Source organism: Lates calcarifer, linkage group LG17 (assembly GCF_001640805.2).
Source record: "Lates calcarifer isolate ASB-BC8 linkage group LG17, TLL_Latcal_v3, whole genome shotgun sequence".
NCBI classification, from domain to species: domain Eukaryota; kingdom Metazoa; phylum Chordata; class Actinopteri; family Centropomidae; genus Lates; species Lates calcarifer.
In genome coordinates this window covers 17,244,596-17,265,427 of record NC_066849.1, presented here as the reverse complement: position 1 = coordinate 17,265,427, position 20,832 = coordinate 17,244,596, and the positions used below count along the sequence as shown (strand labels likewise).

The window sequence follows — 20,832 nt, the reverse complement described above, 5'->3', positions numbered from 1 at the left end:
TAAATAATATGACTGGGGTGTCTTCCATTTGCAGGCAAACGTTACCAAGCAAGCATACACACTCACACGCCACACAAATTCTTTGTTGAGACACTGAAGCCAAGAGGAGGCGATCATAAGACTTGCTGACCCACAAACTCCCACTGAGGTCCTCATGACGATGATGATGTAGCAGTACAGGTTTTCATTTCGATCATTATGTAGTGTGTGTGTGTGTTTGTCTTTCTGAACATCCCTGTGTGAGTCAGTGTTTTATGCACACATACTACACTGCCATTATCAAAGGCGCTGGTGACCCACTTTTAGGCGAGTTTTCTGTTTCGTACAGTCCAGAGGCTTGTTAGTTTGGGTGTGTGGCATATTTTCCATCATTGCATCTGACCCCGCAGGACCCCACAAGTTGCAAAAGGGGATAAAGTTTTTGAGTTGCTTCCTGATAAATATATTCCTGATAAACAATGTCCCTTTGAAGTTGTGCCATCATCGGTAAAGCTGGGTGAAAGATCAGATTAGATTGGGTGCGCTTTATTACTTTCTGTCATTGATATTCTCCTCTCTTTATCTGTCTCGCACCTGTCCTCCCCTCCCTCCTTCCTCCCCCATCTCTCCTCCTTTTATCATCCTCTCCTGCTCTTCCTTCCTCTCTCTTCTCTTTCCATGCCTCTTCTTTCCTCTTTGTAACTACCGTGGCTTTTGCCAATCCATTCCTTCTTCCCCTTACCACTGTAACCTTTTCTCGTCATCTTGTCATCTTCTTCCTCCTCCTCCATACCTTTCATTTCTCACTTTCTAATGTAAATGTTTTTTTTCCCCCTCACACTCTTTCTGTGCCTAACTTCCCTCCCTTCATCCTTTTTTTCCCTCTATCTTTCCCCTCCAGCGTTTGGCCAACTCCAAAGCCCATACGTCGCGCTTCATCAGTGCCAACCTCCCCTGCAACAAGTTCAAGAATCGGCTGGTCAACATCATGCCCTATGAGACCACACGCGTCTGCTTGCAGCCAATCAGAGGCCTGGAAGGATCTGACTACATCAATGCCAGTTTCATTGATGGATACAGGTAGGGAGAGGGATGAGGTGGAAGGAGACTTGCCAGCATGAGGCATGTCTGAAATCATGCCAGGAAACATCTTTTTTAATGTAAAAGCTAATAGTTGAGCAGAGAGGTTAAATTTTAACACAAATTTCAACACATTACCTTTTCTTTCTTGCAATCCTTAAGGTAATGTGTATTATTCAGTAAGAGCAAACACTGAGTCTTCAAGAACGTATCAAGTATCAGCAAAAACTTTTTAGAATTTGCACCAGTGCATTTGCATCAATGGTACTGATTTATTATACAAGCCGAGCATAACTGATTTTAACATTGTTTCACCGTACAGGCAACAGAAAGCCTACATTGCCACACAGGGCCCTCTTGCAGAGACTACAGAAGACTTCTGGAGAATGCTCTGGGAGAACAACTCTACCATTGTAGTCATGTTGACCAAACTGAGAGAGATGGGACGGGTAGGACTCAAACACACATGCATAAGCTCTTATTACATTGGCGTTGTTTCTTGGTTTGTGTGGAAGGCTATAGGGAGTAATCAGTAGAGTATATTATTAAAATATTAATATCAGGGGTTTATCTTTTGTTCTGTTCAAACAGGAAAAGTGTCACCAATACTGGCCTGCAGAGCGCTCTGCCAGGTATCAGTACTTTGTTGTGGATCCCATGGCTGAGTACAACATGCCCCAGTACATCCTCCGAGAGTTCAAGGTCACAGATGCCAGGGTAAGACATACTTGGAGGTTCTTGACTTAAATTATTTTCCACAACACAGCTAAAATCAAGTTTGTTTTTAATTGTTACGAGCAGTCTTAAGCATCAGCAGTCCAAGTAGACTAGTACAGCAGTACAGCTTTTGATATCAGTCCCTCAGATTCAAAGAGCAAAGGGCCCTTTTATAGATTCTCTATTTTATACTGACATTCAACAGCAATGCAGGGTCATCATACTTTTCATGAATACTCATACAACAGACAGAGACACCACTTTGTCAATAGCATCATAAGACCAGAGTGCAAGGCAGTACCAAATTATGCTGTAATTTCCACAATTGCACCGGTGCCCTAACCTTCACTGTAGTGTAGGAAATGTAGAGAGATTGAGCAGGTTAAGGAAAAGTAGGTCACATAAACACAGGAACATCACAAGTAGATCATATTTTATTTTCTCCTCAGAAGTTCCTAACATAGCTTTGAGATTCTCCTCTGTAATTAGATGGATTTCCACTCAAAACAAGATATCATGGCGACTTAATGTTGAGAGTAGCTCCATTCAAAAATTAATGAGAGTTCAGAACCAAAGTGACTCTTCTTGCCCTGAACTGTTTATAACCTACTCAACACTACTGTGGTTATCTCTACACCCCAGGATTTCTTTTTTGGTCCAATTAGGTCGGACAGTTTGAAGCAGCAGCAACAGAACTGTAGCACAGAAATAAAACTGCCTCCTCTCTTTGCCAAACAGGCTGACATATCCAACGATTTCCCAGGCAGTGTGGCAGCTAGTTAGCAGACATCCTGTTGGTATTAAAAAAATTAATACATTATATCTCCGCATGCACACACACACGTACACTTCTACACAAACGGGCACACCATCCACTGTGTGGAAATCAGACATGCTGTTTAAGCTGGTATGCCATCGCCCAACACATACACAAACACACACACATACACACACACACACATATACACACTTTTTAAAAATACATAACCCTGTGCAGTGTGCAAAATGCCTCTCTTGAAGGGCTCTACCGCACATACACACACACCCCCACACAAATGTACACACAGGCTCACTTTCTGCCACGTACCTATCTCCATGCTGAATTGCTATTCTCAGCACAAATATACACACCCATGCATGCATATACACACACACTCACCTTGTATATTTATATATTTTATGGCTATAACACACAAGGACACATAATCATAAATACACACAGAGACATGCATTAAACAAACATGTATGTATGTATGTTTTAACACCTGTTGAACACCCTAACACACATGGTGTGATGATTTTTAAAGCGGACTAGACAGATAATCAAAGATTATTAAGGAAACAAAACAGTGAGAAATGGAGGATGATAGTAAAGTATACAGTATCTGAGAGTGCTTGACATGTGGTCAGTGTAAACTGTTAAGAAGCACTATATGTGTAGCTGTGCATGATTTATGGGTTTTTAACCCCATTTTACGTATTGTGTATGTGTGAGAGTGTGTGTAAACTGGGTTTAACCCCACATAATACATTAGATGTACATGTATGTTGATGTGTTTGTGTATGTGAACAACTGTGTGTGTGTGTGTGTGCATCTGTATGTGTGTGTGTGTGTGCTTGTATGTGCGTCGCATGCCTCTGCACAGTAATAGCACAAACTCCATGCCTCAACACTCACATCTAGCGAGCCAGTCACGTATTTAATCACACAATTTGACACGCCGCGTGGGCCCTCAGGTTGTGTGTTAAATTTCCCTCTTTTTTTCCCCTCCACTCTTTCTTTGGCATGCTTGGTTCATTGTGTTGTTGTCTTTGCCCCTCTTTCATTTTTAATCCCCCTGCTGAGGCAAAAATGTTTTTGAGATGAAAAACAAAGGCAACGAAAGAAAGAAAACATGCAATGCGTCATAAAACAGGGAAAGAGACATGAGATGTTGCACAAAGACGGTCGGTATATGGAGCTTAACTTATTAGTATCCAAATCACTGTATTTGTCAAGTACAATAAAAGTACAAGAATACATCTTGGCAGCAGCAGTGCAGAAACATATCAACAGATAAGACAGCAACACTATGCATGCTGCCACACGGGACAACAGGAATTCACACTCACAGCTCAAGGATTCAATAGACAGATTATGTGTATCCTTCGAAATATAGTAGCTGCATATACTGTACATTCAGCATTTTACCATCTGCATTTAGCCTGCTAGCAGTGGAGGGGGATGGTTAGCTCAAAAATTAGAATGAATGAATAAGAATGTAGCACAGCTACCATGTCAACCCAACCAACATCCATGATAGATACAGACCCTGAGGTAGTTGTTTACATCAACACATTGACTATTAACTCTGTTCAATATGATGGATGTCATTTTCAACATAGAGCAACAGATGGAGAAAGTGCTCTAGGAAGTCCATTCTCAGGAGTTTTAAGATCACCTTTTTTATGGTCACCGCCCAAATTAAAGGAGTACAGACATTCGGTTTATTTAACACCTATGATCTAGTGTGTACGGGTCAGCTTAGATGGATGATACCTTGAAACAAGAGAAAAATATTTGCTATTTTTAACCAGCAGCCAGTGTGGGCACTCTGTAATCATCGGTTGCATGATTAATTCTTTAGAATAGAGGAGCACCTCCATTCGTCTGATGGTTACCTGACAAAGCATCTAATTCAGGAGACTGCTATGATCCAGATTTTTTGGACTGTGTTTTCATCAGAGGGATGTAATGCCACAATAAATGTATATAGGTCTTTCTTATGTTTTTATAACCTGTCCAGAATTAGCATTAGGGCCAGTTGCTTGCAGTTAAACAAAGTTTGCACCCATTCTAAAGGTGTTGTCAGTTACTAACACATTGCTTGTTAACTTTATGTCTGTTTACCATTTACTGGCTCTGTGCATAAATTCAGTTTGTTTATCATTATCAAGCCACTCAAACAAGTACAGAAATTAATCTGTAAGAGCGGTGTAATTCTGTTTGTGGGCAATTCATCAGAGGTGAAAATATCTGTTTTGCAGTGCAAGTTCCCATTCTTGCTTATTACATTGATTCCATAACACAATTCAGACAAAATTACTCTAAACACAATTTTAGAATCTATAATCCTGCACCATCTAACAGCTGGATAACAAAAAGGACAGAAAAGATCCCAGTTTACTCTCCAGCTGAGTGTTCATTGAATTGTGTCAGTGCAGTGTGAACAAATGGGAGGAAACTGGTGTAAGAATGACACATCATGTCTAAACTAAAGTCTGTTGTACAGAGAAGTGTGAATCAACTGGAGAAATGAACACCTGCTCATCTTAATTACCCGTGGCATCGAGCAGACAGCCCGTCTCAGAATGCAGAAGAGCTTCTCACTGTTCTCTTTCTTGAGAAATTTGTTCTCTCTGAGACAACTTGACCAAACATTCTTTACAAGGGCAAAAGTATTGACTGTGCTTCCTCAGACTTTACAATCAGCTCTCTCAGAATAAAGCAGATCGCCTCACTTGTCCTAGTGTGATGCCGCCTGAGTGTAAAAATGTATTTTTGTTTGCATTGGAAACAAGTTCAGTTATCTCACCACTTAAAACGCTCACCTCTAAAACAAAATTATGAGAATCAATACAAGATTGAATTGTTACTGGTATTTTGTATAGCAGGCATGTCAGCGTGTCAGGTTTTTTCTTTTTAATTTTCATCGTCCAATCCCACCTCCTGCTCAGATAGTCCTCCGTTCTCGCTTCCTACCTCCCCCTCGCTCTGCTCATCCATCAGGTCGCTCTATCGATCGCATTGCAGGATTATCCTATTCAACATGGTGTCTGGGAGAAGACGCTTGTCACGGCAGATACACTATTGATTAGCTTTAACTAGGACCTACTCATGCCACACACATATACACACAAAAAAGACAGGGGAGAAAATAGAGACAATTGGGATGGAGGTAAAGGATTGGGGTGGGGAGAAAAGGACACGCTGACCCTCTGGTGACGTGTGTGTGCTATTGTACATTTATTCAGCTGTGTATCTGTAGTATTGCCACTGTGCAGAAAAAGCACCAGCAGATAAAGTTTAACTAGTTTAAAAAAGAACAATTGGTAGGATATCTGTGTTGCTTCATTTTCATTATGTTCATTATGAGTGTTGATTGGTTTGGTACAAGTGAAACCCCAGACTTTACGAGTAATGATGCCTAGTTCTGCACATAGAAGTTCCACCACAAAGCCATGAACGCATCCTCTCTACCTGTCCTTGCTAAACAGACATTGCCTTTGCTTCACTTCCTCTTCTTGCTCCTTATATTTTCAATCTCCATCCTCTGTTCCCACTCTCTTTCCTCTGTATCTGCAGGATGGCCAGTCCAGGACAGTAAGGCAGTTCCAGTTTACTGACTGGCCAGAGCAAGGCGTCCCTAAATCTGGGGAGGGATTTATTGATTTCATTGGCCAGGTGCATAAAACCAAGGAGCAGTTTGGACAGGATGGACCAATCTCTGTCCACTGCAGGTAAGGCATCCCAGTGTCACATTGCGCCATATTGTCTTTGCCACATAGAATATCCAAGATCCAAAATGCATTCTTATTTAAAAAAAACTGTATATTTTAAGAAAGGTTTCCTTGAAAAGAGGGACGTGATATGCCATATTACTAACTTGTTTCGCCTCAAGCTGCACTCTGAAGACACGCTTCCCTTCTCCAAAGAGATATAAGGCTTAACGTATCAAGACGAGATTAAATCACTTCTTAAGGTGGTTATTGTTTTGCAGCACAGCACCTCCTGCGGTGCAACTCTAACAGCATCATCAGATATGATCCCTCCTCTCCTTTTTGCCGCTGCAGTACACTACCTCGGCACCTCCACAGGCCCATCTCCTCCATAATTGATAAGGCCGAGATGTGGCTTGGCATTTGCAAAGAGGAGGCACATGAACTGATACAGCCTTTCTTTTTGGTTTTTATGATCGCTGCGTGATGCATTTGTATCACCTCAGGTGTAGCTTCAAAGGTAACCTTCATCATTAACTCAACACGTTGGACTCAGGTAAAAACCGATATTTGGCAGTGGTCTCCACCAAGACCTCAGATTGTTCAGATTATTCACTAACAGACTTTGAGTGAGACCCATGTGAATGAGTTGTTGCCATTTGTAGCCAGATAATGGATATCTTTCATGGCTTGGTTTTTGTCTGAGCTGCAAGACTGGTAAATAAAAAAGGATTGCCTTGAAGTTCCTTTAACAAAGACACTTACCTGTACGTGATCCATTATACAAGCCTTTTCCTGGTTTGATTGGCATTCAGAAAAAGCTCTAAGAACTATGTCACTGTTCCTTTAAATGTGTTGGTGTTCACAAACAAATGTGTTAACACAGTGAATAATTTCCTTGCTGTCACATAAACATGTTTTACTTTTGGAACAGAGTAGGTGTCACTTTTTTTTTCATTTTCTTCCACATTTCTATCGCACAGGCGCCATGACATCATCAAACATAACATCAACTCCCCTGTATTAAAAAGCAATGATGTCACCAGCCATCAAATGGCCCTCTGGGAGTTGTAAGATGTGTCAGGGAAGCTCCAATAAGACTGAGTTATTCCTCCTTTCTATGAGGCCATTACTGAAGGGGGGCAGAGAGTTGTCTTAAAGCGAAAGGGTCAGTTATTGCATGGAGGAACTGAAGGAGTGGAGTAATGGACGAATGGCACACGGCCCATTAAAGTGGACTCCAAGAGTCACTTGACCAGGCTTTATTAACGGCCAAATGCACAGTTTAGGCATCCTTGACACATCACAGTGAACTCTGTTTGATTTTTGGGCCATCACAGGATTAACAGAACTTCTTCAGCTTAGAGTGCAGTAAATCATTCAAGTTTAGTGCTGATAATCAGGTACTTAACCAGAAACATTCACAGACATCAGGTGTTTAAGTTACCTGCAGTCCGTTTTTGCAAATTTTTTGCTTTTTATCTACTTATTTTTTCATGAGAAGGTGTCACTTTGTCTAAATGCAAATATCTAGCCACCTCCTGCTCCTCCCTATCCTCCTCCTCCTCCTCTTCTTTCCTCCTTCAGGCTTTGTCATGTTCAAGTTTAGAGCTTATGCCTTCCTTTTCTCTTACTCTTTCGTCTTCTGTCACCAGCCTTGCCCGTCTGTCATCCATCTGTCTATTTCTTAATCCCCCCTCTCTCTGTCTCTCTCTCCCTCTCCCTCTCTCTCTCTCTTTCTCTCCCTCTCCATCTATTCATCCATTCACTCTCCCAGCCCTCCTTTCTTCCACTCCCACCCTCTTTTCTTCTCCCTCCTTCATCTCTCTCCTCCTCAGCCACTATCTAATAGACCCACATGCTTTTTGTCATTAATTGCCTGATTACTTCCTGTGAATGGGGACACCAAATCCTCTCAGTCGGCAGCGGCCCGGCGAGCCTTCAGACTTGGAGAGTCGATCTTCCTGGAGAAGGAGAGAGACAGGGAGAGAGAAAGAGAGAGAGAGAGAGGAGCTCTGAGGGAGTTTAAGAGTCCATGTGACAAGCTGTGACCGACTCCCAGGAAGAGGCTTTGGGTGGGCTGAGAGATATTGTGGTGGTGGTGGTGGTGGTTGAGGGGGGGGTACGCGTGCGGGCGTATGTGTGTTTGGGTCAGCGGTATGTTCTGCATGATTAGGTTCAATAACTACTGTGTTTGATATCAACGTAAAGTCAAATTCTATCATCATCTTTTGTCCTACGTCTAGCTTTGTCCTCCAGCAGACACACATACACTTGTCGGCATACTCACGCACAGACTCAAAGTGTCTGCTAGCAGCCATCGCTTCCACTCTTCATTCAACAGCATAGCATCAGAGGCTGGAAGAAGCCCAAATAAATCTGTTGTCATATCAATTATTGTTCCATTGGTGAAGTGGAAGTCATTTCACAGCAAAGCAGCTTAGAGAGGCAGCTCTCAAGTATTTCAGGATCTGAGTTAAGACTCAGACTGTATTTCTGGAGAGCGGCAGCAGCAGCAGGCTGAGTTTTTCGACACATGGGAGGAGGGGTTTAATGAGACAAAATGTTTGCTTGGTTGTTTGTGTGCATGATTTGGAGAGCGCCTGTGTGTCCTTGAGGGCTCATTTCGTGCTCGACGAGAATGTGGGCGCACGTTAAGGAGGATTCACAGTCCTCACATGCAGATTGCGTCCTTGCTATCGCCATCACATTGTGTTGGCCTGCCACAGGATCTCTGGCTGTCTTAAGTTTTCAAACAGTTGACTCTCTCAGGCAGTCAGAGCTGCCAGTATGCAAAGTTGTTATGACAAAGTCGGGTTATAGATATGGCATGCATTTTAGAGGAAATTTAGGATCAAAATGTTTTAAAGATGAGAAGTTATTTTTCAGGTCTTGGTAAAACTAATGTTGATCATTAAATAACATAAGTACATAACAAAAAGACAGGTTTCCATAGGACAAATAAAGATTAACCATTCCCTCACTGTGTGTAAGCAAGACATATCAGTTATATCCTTAATAATTCACTTTATGATGATGTGTTTCTAGTGCTGGCGTGGGTAGGACTGGAGTCTTCATCACCCTCAGCATCGTCCTGGAGAGAATGCGCTATGAAGGCGTGGTTGACATCTTCCAGACAGTTAAGATGCTTCGAACACAGAGGCCAGCCATGGTCCAGACTGAGGTTAGAAGCCACACACGACACAAAACTCAATTCAATAAAATTCTACATTAAATTACTGCTGTGTAGTTGTCTGGATCTCTGTGTGTAATAAATGTTATAAACACCAGTTCTCAGATCTGAAATTGTCAGACACATACTGTAATTAGTCTTATTTTTAAATGATCTGAAATTGTTAATCTCTCATTATCATAGCAAACTCTTTCAAACTCCTGGTGAGACTTTTTTTTTCTGACATATTTTTGTGTGTGTATGTCTGTTCTTTCCCCTACAGGATGAGTACCAATTCTGCTATCATGCAGCTCTGGAGTACTTAGGAAGCTTTGATCACTATGCAACGTAAAAAGCCATCTCTCCCCCCACCCCCCCAGAATCCTGTCGCCTCCCTCAACAGTCTCCTGAGCCATAGAAACTTTGAAATTTGAAATGACGACAAGCTGACGAAGATAACACCACCGCCAATTCAGACACACCAAACAGGATCCTATTGTAGATTTTCAGAAGACCAATCAGTCTAGATTTTGAATTCCAATTCGAACCAAGAGACCCTTCACGAGGAACCGAGTAAAATTGCCCATCATCAAGAAAAGAAAATCCTCATCCAGGGAGGAACCAGAAGCTGTGGCTCAAGCTGTGGGGCAGGAATCGATCAAAGTGTCAGACTGCTTACCTTACCTCAAGTGTTTCAATGGAGGACATTGTAAACATTCGTGGACATTTCTCTTCTCAAAAATATCTTCGTGATACAACAAGCAACAGATAATGAAGGAGAAGGCAACAGCAAAATTCAGTGAGAGGCAGATGGATGTAGCCAAGAACGGGGTCACTTTCTTGTTTTTTATGATATGCCTAGGTGTAAAAGGGGTTCAAGTATTTCTAGCGACACATTTTGTGAGGAATATCCAGAGAAATTACCAAATCGTGGTTGCCTGTGTAAACACAAACGGTTTTTCCCCAAACTCTGGTCACCCAAAACAAGATGGGACAGAAAAAAAAATCTTAATAGTGGAAACTGGCATGAGAACACTCTCATCTGGCATAAAATAAATCTTGAGTTTTACACTGTTCCACTAATGATATGCATAACACGTGTGGAAAAATGCTCAACTATTAAAATTATACATCACATAACTGCCTGTTCTTAAGCGTTAGGAGCTTAGAGAAGGCACTGTCAGCGTGGTTGTTGGGAAGAAAGCAGCAACACATATCCTAAGATCAGTTAGTTTCATGAATTGTGAACTTGTGCAAAATCAGTATCTTAAGCCAGGATGCCATAGTGATGTTGAAAAGTACCACAATGTATTTACAGTTTTCTTAAGAAAAAAAGAAAAAGAAAAAAAGTGCCCCATGAGGCTTGTGTCTCAGTCGCCAGAGAATTCGGGGGAAAACCTCGCCTGTTGCAAGAAGCTGCGGCTGGGGGGTCGTCTCACAGACGGTCGAGGTGGGAGAAATGGCAACCGTGTCCCATGATTTTTTACAATCACTCCTCTCTTTGGAACCATTTGCATCATGGGGCTTCGGTGTTAACATCCACCATTTTGAACAAGAGATAAATCTGGTGGGAGCAAGAAGCTTTGGAACAAACAGAACAACCAAACAAAGATTGCCACAAAAGTTGGGGCTTTCTTTGTGTACAGTGACCAACGCTCATCATCATTGTTTAGAACTTTTTTGTCTTATGAGGAATTATCTTCTCTTTTTTGGGGGGGGTTGTTTTCTTTTCTGTCAAAACCAAACATGCTGCTTATCTTGTGTATGCTGTACGTGTGGCTCTTGAGGGAGAGGAAACTGACGAACAAAAGATGCCAGCTCTGCTAACCGCTCACACTCAGGCGGACACGACTCAAAAGCGCATCCACATGACATCATCGTCCACCGGCCTTTTCCAGCCCTCCTTTTTTTCCCCATCCTCCTCTATAATCATCTATTTCACTGTATAAGACACTCAAGAGTGGCAGAGGCCTGTTGCAGTTACAAAGCTTTATGTGATTGAAAAATCGGCCTTTAGTTCCACTGTGTGTGTGTTTGGTAACAGGTGGATAAACAAAATAGATGCTTTGGTTTTTGTCCTCCGTTTTATAGATGATGTCTCTGTGGGTGACACAGCCAGACCAGGCAGCCATGTTGGATCTCAATGCCATGATGTGATAAATGAAATTCTTTGGTACTAAATACTTTACTTGCACATCCCTAAGAAGAAAAAAAACAAAAGAAACTTGAAACAATTACCCCAAAAATAACTGCAGGTTGACACACTAATGTATATGTGTCTGATGAAAAAAAAAAATCAAGCTTTTGAAATCACCAGGTTTTCATTTTGAGATCAGCGCTTTGGTATAAACAAGTGTACGGATTCTGTGAAGGTTTCCAGTGGGTGTGCACAAAAACCAGAGCAATGGACAGAACTGTGTGTAATCTTTTCTTATTTCCAAAAAAGCCTTATTGTTATTGTAACATTATGAAAAACATTAATGTTGTATTATGACAACTTATTTTACATTACATAGTTGACTTTTTATTTTCTTTTTGGTTTAGTTTTTTAACAGAGACGTTGTATCACATTTTTTTTAAATTAGCAGGAAAAGAGAAATGCTTATTTGTTCATATTACGTTAAAAGACATTCTATTTTTTCACTGTAGAAATGTTAAGTATAACATGTTTGTGTGTACGTGTGCATATGTGTGTGTATATATATATATCTATATGTATAAAAACATATAGATATATATAGATATGTATACTGCACACTCACACATGCACATATATTTAAAAGCAGAATATAAAAATATATCCAAACACTTAGTATGAATTCAGTTTTTCTCCTCATCATCTTTTGTTTATACCAGCCAGTGCTCATGTTTGAAAATATAATGGGTTTTTATTATTTTCCTTTTTTTTTTTTTTTTTTTTTTTGGTAATCCTTGTAAAACCTTGTGTGTTTCTTTAGAAAAAGCAGAGGTTATATCAGTGCTATGCCTGAATCCTCTGCCACCACTCACCAGTGTTTCACTTCTACCCCTGGGTAGATCCTGTGCCGATGAGGAGATGCCATTTTTAAATCTTGTTGAGATTCTTTATTATCATTAACTTGTAGGCATTAGGTTTGTTTTTTGTTTTTGTTTTGTTTTTTTGAGCAACTGTTGATGAACTGGTCTACAAAATATCCAATCAATCAAAAGTTTCATAACTGACCTTTTTGTTATCTATATCAGCCCAACTTAACGTACTGTACCTTGATGGATCATGTACAGACTATGACCCTCCCAGTTTTTAAGGAAAAATCCTAAGTTCTTTTCTTTTTTTTTACTTAATTATTTCCAGACATAATGTGGTCATTCATTTTGTTAGATATCCACTATGATCTAGAATATACCTGTAAATAAACAAATATATAGATTATATGTATTTGTATCATTTGACCCTCAAGATCTCATACTTTCAATGGGTAAAGAACTACAAAGACTGAGGTTCTGCTCATATCCGACTTCCTGGTGTTTGTAAAGCCTGTTTTCTCTCCTTCTTTCTCCAGCCCTGCTCCCTGGTCTTTAATTGTCTTTACTTGTTTTTTTTTTCTACCTTTAATTTCCCCAGTTAACAGTTAAACTGGGAAACACGCCAGCTTCTGTTCTCACACCTATAGCCTCAATGTGGGCATGAAATCAGCATCAGTGATCTGCTGAGAGGTTCCTCCACTCTACCAACTTGCCATGTGAATTGCAAATCAACCATAAATTCAAGGGTCTTGTTACATTCACATTCATAATGTGGACAAGAACTTCTTATTTCTGCCCTGGCATTAGAACAAGTCTACTAGGGATACGACTCTTTCACACCATTAGACTAAAGCAGCCAGAGGGGTTTTAAAACTGATTGTGTTTAAATAATCAGACTCCAAAGTCCCAATTCCAACAAAAGGAAGAGGCTACACAGGTGTGGATTCCTAATTTCTTCACTACTGAGAGAATCAATAGCACCCAAAGGTGTTCTCCATTCCTCAAAAGTTTCCTACAGACCCCTAGAAGGTCCCCAGCTGTCCAACTGCCTAATATGCCAAGGCGTTAACTATGAATATATCATTGGCGGATGGACAAATGCAGCTAAGCTAAAGACCAGAAATAGTTAAGTTGCATCACGACATGTTGATTTATTTTCTTCCTAATGCATTTTTAAGCCTTGTATAGAACCATACTCTGTTATGTTTTTGTTCAATCATGTTTCGTTAGGGGATGCAGAAAGAAATCAGGACTCAATGAAACAGAGCAGTGCAGTGCAACCAAGGGAAGACCAAGACAACCAAAAACTTGCTGCAAAATTCACATTTTCAGCACATCATTTCTGAACAGTGGGAACCTTGAGATGTTTCATAATGAACTAACATCCTGGACTGAGGACCTCTGGAACTCAAAAAGACTGGTAAAAAGGGGGCCCATGCCAAAACTGAAAACCGTTGGAAGTCTTTGGAAGCTTGTGCAATGTGTTACTCTTTTGACTTCATGTAAAGATGCTAGACTTTTGAAAACAGCCGCCAAAATTTACTGGAATATGTCGCTGAATATTTGGGGTTGGGGGAGGGACTAACAAAAAAACAACACTAACAAAAAATGACATCAAAAAGAATAGAACATATACAGTACATACAGACAAAATTAAAAAGAACCCAAACTCAGCAAAATAGTTTTTCCTTTGTATGAGGGCCAAGTGCTATCACTTTCAAACTGTTACTTCTAACTGAAACAATAATTGGTTTAAAGCCACTGTGTATGTAGATATGTTGACTTTGTATTAAAGAAATGTTGTCTGAAAATCATTTTGCCTGTGACTTTGTGTAATGGTGCGATTTGTCCAAATATCTCTCCTTCTACTTCCAGGTCTGTTCGATACCTGGCGAGAGTTCTTTAACTACAATACTTCAGTCACGTCACTTCTGTGCTACAAAAGCTCATAGGACAAGTGAGGAAGCACAGAAATGGCACACTTCCTTTTTGATAGATGCCTTGATTAGCCTCCTCCCGTATTTATCCACCAGCCTCTTCACAAACATATCCCAATGTGTCCTTAAGCCCCTCTTTAAGCTCAATAAATGCCACCCGCACAAGTGGATATTGGTGCAGAGGTAAACCTTCACCTGGTGGTATTTGCTCTCGCATCCATCCTGAAGTGAGGCTCTTCAGACATCTGATAACTTCAGTGTAAAATGTCTGCAAATGGAAGGAACGTGTTGATGCCAGACCCTGCTGTATTGAGTACGTACAGGGTAGCAATACTTACTGAGTACCTATAACAACACTTATTCCAAGTGTATGAGAGTAAGCGGTGGGATTAGGGAGTAACTTTTCTGAAAAGCATGCGTGAGGAATTCCAGTAGAAGTAATGGTCGTAACTCTTTAGTCGCAGTACACTATAGTCAAGACAAAGCACTGAAAATAAGCAAGAAAACTTCATTATTACAGTGAAAGTCTGGGGTATGCCAGCTATAAAATAAAGTGGTTCCTTAATCACCCCTTTTTCACTGTACTTGCAGTGTAGCTACAGGGTGCACAGGATGTAAAAATAAAGCAGTCTCTTGTTTACCACCTTTAAAGGTAATTAAAAAGTAAGTACTGGGAATGCAGCTTGGAATTTAAAAAGTAAAAGTGAAGTTTCAGCATTACCCTAGCTTCAGTCATGAGAATTTAGACTGATGAATCAGTGGTGTGGTGAACTGTTCCAGTGTTTCAATCCTCAAAAAAAAAAAAAAATGGCTCTCTCAAGACCCATCTGTTCATGACCATTTGATTCACACATAGAACAGCACCTGAAACAGCAGTCTGTGACAACATTCTGCTAAGTCGCAAGCAGAATGTCATTTATTAAAGGGTAATATACGCAGAATGACACCCCGTTTCAAGGATGATGTTACTAATTGTCTGCTCAGAGAGCTGTGTTTCAGTCCATTCTTTTCTAATAGTGGCGAGCCGACAGACCAAGTGTGAGGGTAGGCGAGGAAGTGAATTAGGGCGGTGATTATGCAGTGATTCAGACAGCAGCTCATTAGGACCCAGCTAAGCAAGCAATCAACGAATCGATGTGACAGTGGACCCAAAAGCCACAGAAATTTGTAATAAATGGCAAAGCGATAAATTGGATTAGCCACAGCCCCGTGGCCAAGCTCTTTCTGTTGCAAATGACAAATCAATCCAATCATGCCACGAAAAAAGCCAAAAGAATCAGAGGAACAGGCCCTCGTGTTGCACTGGCTGTTGAGGTTATCTGTCTTGAGATGTGCCTTGTTAAGGTTGTGGTATTCCAGAGGTCATTTCTGTATGATATTCAGGGCTCTAAAATATTCATGACAGACCATTAGGTGTTTATGACCATCTTTTATAATAAGAGATTTACAGACGTTTGAACTCCAGCCAGAATAGTAAAAGTGTCAGAGGGGTGCTGTGCCACATGCCTACTGATTCACAGAGGACTGGAGAATGCAAGATCTTGATGATGTAAATGAGCAGCAGAGGAGCTGTTATAAATAAGTAAGATGTAGAGACAGCAGTGTCTCTCCTTACCTCAGGGTATTTTCCAAGTGCAAATGATGGATCTGCTCCATCCACCTGTCAAATCATTATCACTGAATGCCATAACCATGACTCCAGCAAAGGGTGATGACTATGACTTTGATGGACAAAGGCGAGCAGATAGATAGATCAATAGATTATACACATGTAAACCATTGGAAAACATAATAGTACAGCTGGTAAAAATAATTATACAAGTATCACTGAACTCTAAATCTGTCCCCTGTAAATTGTATTTTGACTCAATTCTGCTTCTTCCCTGAAGAAAACTGGCACCATGGATAATTCTCTCAAATGCCTTTGCTGCCATCTGCAGGATATTATCTGGTATTTCAGCATTCTGATAATATACACTCAGTTTAGAGATTCAGAGATTAACAAAGATGATTTATTGATATGCATTGAGCTCTCCAGAGGCACTTGCTTTCTCTATGCTAATTAGAAATATGCTTTGCGATGCCTTTCAGCTGTGACATACACACATAGTTTTAATCCACCAACATATGGAACATGTGCGTGCAGACATGTTATATTGATGAAGTAACAACTTGTGGCTTTGACCACAACAAAATAAGCTTCATTCTACAACCAGATACTTACATACTGAAGTTGCTTTGTAGTGTGTAATTTCCTGCATTTTTTTTTTTTTTTATCCCTGCCGGGAACTGCCTGTTCAAGCATCTGCCAGCAGTAAATGGTGGCATTTTAAAAGTGTGCAGTGACAGGACTCCTGTGTTTATGCCCTTGTGCTGTTATTTCCTATAATCTGTCTTATGTTCCCTCCATCCTTTCTGTCTCTCTGTGTCCAAGCAGGGCTCTACCACTGACTGATTGCTGCTATTAAAACAGGTCCCTGTTGCAGAGGGAAGAAGGGCCTCCTCTCTCGTGCTCTCTTCTCTCACTTTCACCTCCCTATCCACCATTTCCTCCTCTCCTCTCTCTGCACTGTTAATGCTCCATTCCACTCTGTTTATATTTGACATTTAGTCATGCTGGTGGCCTTGTTCTGGGGATGGCTGTGAACAACTGGTCAAATTTTCCACTTCTCATTTCACTTCTAGAGGTGGAAATTACAACCCAATTCACATTCACTATGCAGTTTGCTTTGTTCTTAAAACAAGAAATAAAAAAATGCCCAGCAGTCTGCATATTAGTAAGCATTACCACACCTAGATTTTTCTCCCATTTCTCATGATGTATTTGCCAGACCAAGACATTTACCTAACTTTAACCTCAAGTAGTTAAGGGTGTCTTCAATGTGGTTCTCCAAGTCAGCAAAATGCTTGTGTGCTGCTAATTGTCAACAGCATAAAAGAGAAATGGAAGCAAAAACTGATGGCAGGAATTAATGAAATAAGGTTTATTTATTTTTAATGTTTAAAATACAGCTTTCTCTGAACTTTCAAAGGTGTGATTTTTCTGCTGTTTATGAGGACATTACTGTATTCTGCTGCTGTATCACCCCCTCCTGTGAATTATAATGAATTAGAATTTGTTTTTAAAGAAATAACTATTTAGTATCTGGTGTATGATTAAGATAAAATGAAGCTTAGGGAAAATTAAAAAGCTCTTGTTGCCCATGACTATCATGTTGAGTGTAGTACTGTAGAAATGCCTTGGCTCATTTTTTAAAGCTCTGATTTCTTAAACCAGCCATCATCATAAAAGAGGTGATCAGATTAAAGCGGTCTTTGATGAGGTGTCTGATCCAGTGTGTAAAGCAGGATGCACTTTTGGCTCATTGACTGAGAAGAAAGCCACATCCATCTTGCTTTTAGTTTTTTTCCTCATATGCCCATACACAGGCAAGGAATGTTTCTGGTAAGAATCACTGTTAGATAATAACTTGGCTTGGATTTAGACACAGTCACCCTATTCCTAGAGCAGTAAGCTTTGGAAGTCTTACATTATTTGTCTTAAATGTCTAGAAAACTGTTCTTCCAAAAAGTTGTTTTCAAAAACTAATTTGGACTGTGGTCTCAAATGTCGGCTAAAACACTCAGCCTGTGAAAAAAAATAGAGGGCTTGGTATTATAGGGATAATGGTTCTGTAATGGGAAACAGAGCATAAGAATGATGGCAGAGAATAAAACCCTACAGTGCTATCTGCTCTGTGATGCTCTCAAGTGAATTTTACAGTAATGATTAGGGATACATGAAACCATCTGCAGTGGAACCATTAACGCCTCCCTGTAAACATGTCCATTTGAACACAATTAAATCACACTCCCGCACGGCGAGGAGCTGGGAGATTGAGTTTAGGCTGCAAAAATGATGATAATGTATTATGATTCTAGTTTTACGAACACAGCTGGAGCTCTCTGACGAGGCTCCGCGTGTTAAACCTTTCAATCTACTGGATCTGCACGCTGACATTTGCATAAAGCACAGTCAGCCTGAATCCATAAGTATGAGCCACTGTAAAAAAAAGGGCGTTCACTGACCACTACTTCCACTGAGATTCACCACAATATAAGGCAACCTCTCTGCCTATGTCCTTCATGTCATCTTTATGGGTCTGAGGGGAAAAACCAGTCTGTGTGTGATGTTCATCATCATCTCATCTCCAAGAAGGTGCAATAGTCTATATTAGGAGGCAGCCACATTGTTGCCTCTTAATATAGACTATTGCATAGAAAAGCTATGCTTCATTACAACTTGGGTTTATTTTCATAACACAGGCCCCAAGTTCTTGCAGTTGTGATAACGCTGTAATCACCAAAGCAATTTGCTGAGATGTCAGAAAACCATGCAATAGGATAACAAGCCAGACGAGACTGCAAACAAGGCGAAGATTACAGTAGCCGTCTCTTTATTTAGGTGAGTACACTTTAAGTTGTAATGGGTGTTTACAATGGCTGTAGTGCTGCAAAAATGTTGCACAGCGCCAAACATCTCATCACCTGCGTCACTGCTCGTGTGTGTGTGTGTGTGTGTGTGTGTGGGAGGGTGGAATGAACTATCTTGTCGTTACTATAAACTCTTTACTCAACACGGTGGGCCTTTGGTTCTGTCAACGAACCGGACAGGAAGATAAGTCCCCTGAAGCGTGATTCAGGTAACTAGAGCATTTTGTTAACAGCCTGTTCGTTTGTTCTTTGTTATTCATCTCCAGACATCAACTGACGAACAGCTGCTGTGTGGTCGCGTTACGTTAAACAGCCGTCGTCCATCATTCTACCTCTGATTAGTTCGTTTCACCTGAGTGAATTAACTAGCTAGCTTGCTAACAGTAACTCCGTCCATCCAATATCAGACTGATAAATTCCGACTGAAGTTAAAAGGCTTTTCTTTATGTGTGTCTGTGTAAAGATTTAAAATGCATGTCCCCATGTGGGACATCTTATTATTTTATTTTCACTGTAAAACAAACCCAGCGACTCCACTGACCCTGTGTTTACATTCATCACTGACACAGACCAAAATGAAAAGACTGCTTCAATCATAGCTCAGCTATGCCTACTGACATTGGATTTAAATCTAATATATTGCCAATGTTTGCCCTCCAAATGTCTTAAAATGCACATATGTAGATAAGGTAACTTTTTCCGTCTAAGGAAATTGCAGTAGGTGATTTGTTTCCCTCAACAGAAACAAATCACCTACTGCATTTTCCTTAGAACTCTTTTTTGATCACACTGAATTTATTTTTATTTTTTTCCATGGGCCCTGATTTTTATCATTCTATCTCACTGTTTCCTTATTTGTGTTGGCAGATGTGCTTAAATTACAAAATTAAGAAGGCCTTTAAAGGCAGAGCACAGCTCAGTCCTATTTCATTTAAGGGCTCCCCTCAAAGAAAAGAGCTCAACCTCCTCTGTTAAAATGGCCACATGGACTTCTCTGAAACATTAACTGCTTAACTGTGGCCCTTGTGTTACTGCTGGACTGGAAGAGCCTGGGATTATGCTAAAGACGAGAGCACAACTATAAATTCCAGTTAAATCCCTGGAGAGGTTGAACTGTTGGATTAATGTGAATGTAATAATGACTCAAAGATATTTTGAACCTTTTTGTTCGGGAGATGTTTGGCCCCAGGATCTAAAGCAAAATTAACCTGAGTGGGGGAAGGCTTGTGTGATTAAAGAACATTTTTTTTATATTTAAGGTGTGTCCTTCTAACCCACAGTATATTCCATTGGCTCAAGACGTAGGGTGAAATTGTATCCACTTCAAGTCTGGTTCTCAACGGCTGTTTACCCTGTTTGTGGAGGCCCTTTTGCCTAAGAATTTAAAGGTCAGAGTCAGATACCACTGACGTATTCAAGTTATCAGCTCAGAGCCCCGATTTTTTACCATTTGAAATAAGATATGCTCAGGAAAAACAATCAATAAGTGCAAATGTAATTTATTAGGTTAATTTCCCACAAATAAGTAGTCAGTTCCCATCAACAACCATGTGACTTGTCAGTGTGTCTACCCTCATTAGACAGTGTGACTGTCATCTGTCCAAAGATACTAATTGTAATAAGAAAAAGTTTTCCAGCTCACTGAGACAGGGCCTCATTGCCGTGTATTACCCATATGACTCATGCCTTTCATCTCCAGTAATTGGCCTTTACACTTCTGTTTCAACATGCCTCCACAGATGGATGGGAATGAAGTGAGGCGAGACCTTCGTTCTCAGCTGTTTTTCAGGACGCGTTCATGTCTACGAGGAGGCCGAAAAGAAATCACCTGCAGCTCTTTCAGGTGTTTTCCTGGGAACGTGTTGTCAAATACGTCCCACGCCCACGCTTCGAGTTTCTTGTACCAGGAACAAAACGTATTTGTCTTGCCTGCACAGCATCCATGGAGACATTTGCCACAGGTATGACCCTCTGGCTGAGTTCAGGCAGCAT

At 40.6% G+C, this 20,832-nt stretch overlaps 1 protein-coding gene across 1 annotated transcript in view; it reads left to right on the top strand.

The window, feature by feature from the left end:
- ptprsa (protein tyrosine phosphatase receptor type Sa) overlaps window positions 1–14,244 on the top strand; it is a 173,701-nt gene extending 159,457 nt beyond the window's left edge. Inside the window, 6 exon segments of the mRNA XM_051077337.1 lie at window positions 881–1,059; window positions 1,382–1,508; window positions 1,651–1,776; window positions 6,122–6,276; window positions 9,304–9,439; window positions 9,711–14,244. Coding sequence (XP_050933294.1) covers window positions 881–1,059; window positions 1,382–1,508; window positions 1,651–1,776; window positions 6,122–6,276; window positions 9,304–9,439; window positions 9,711–9,779 — 792 coding nt within the window. The 3' untranslated portion in view covers window positions 9,780–14,244.
- Window positions 14,245–20,832: the final 6,588 nt, after the last annotated feature.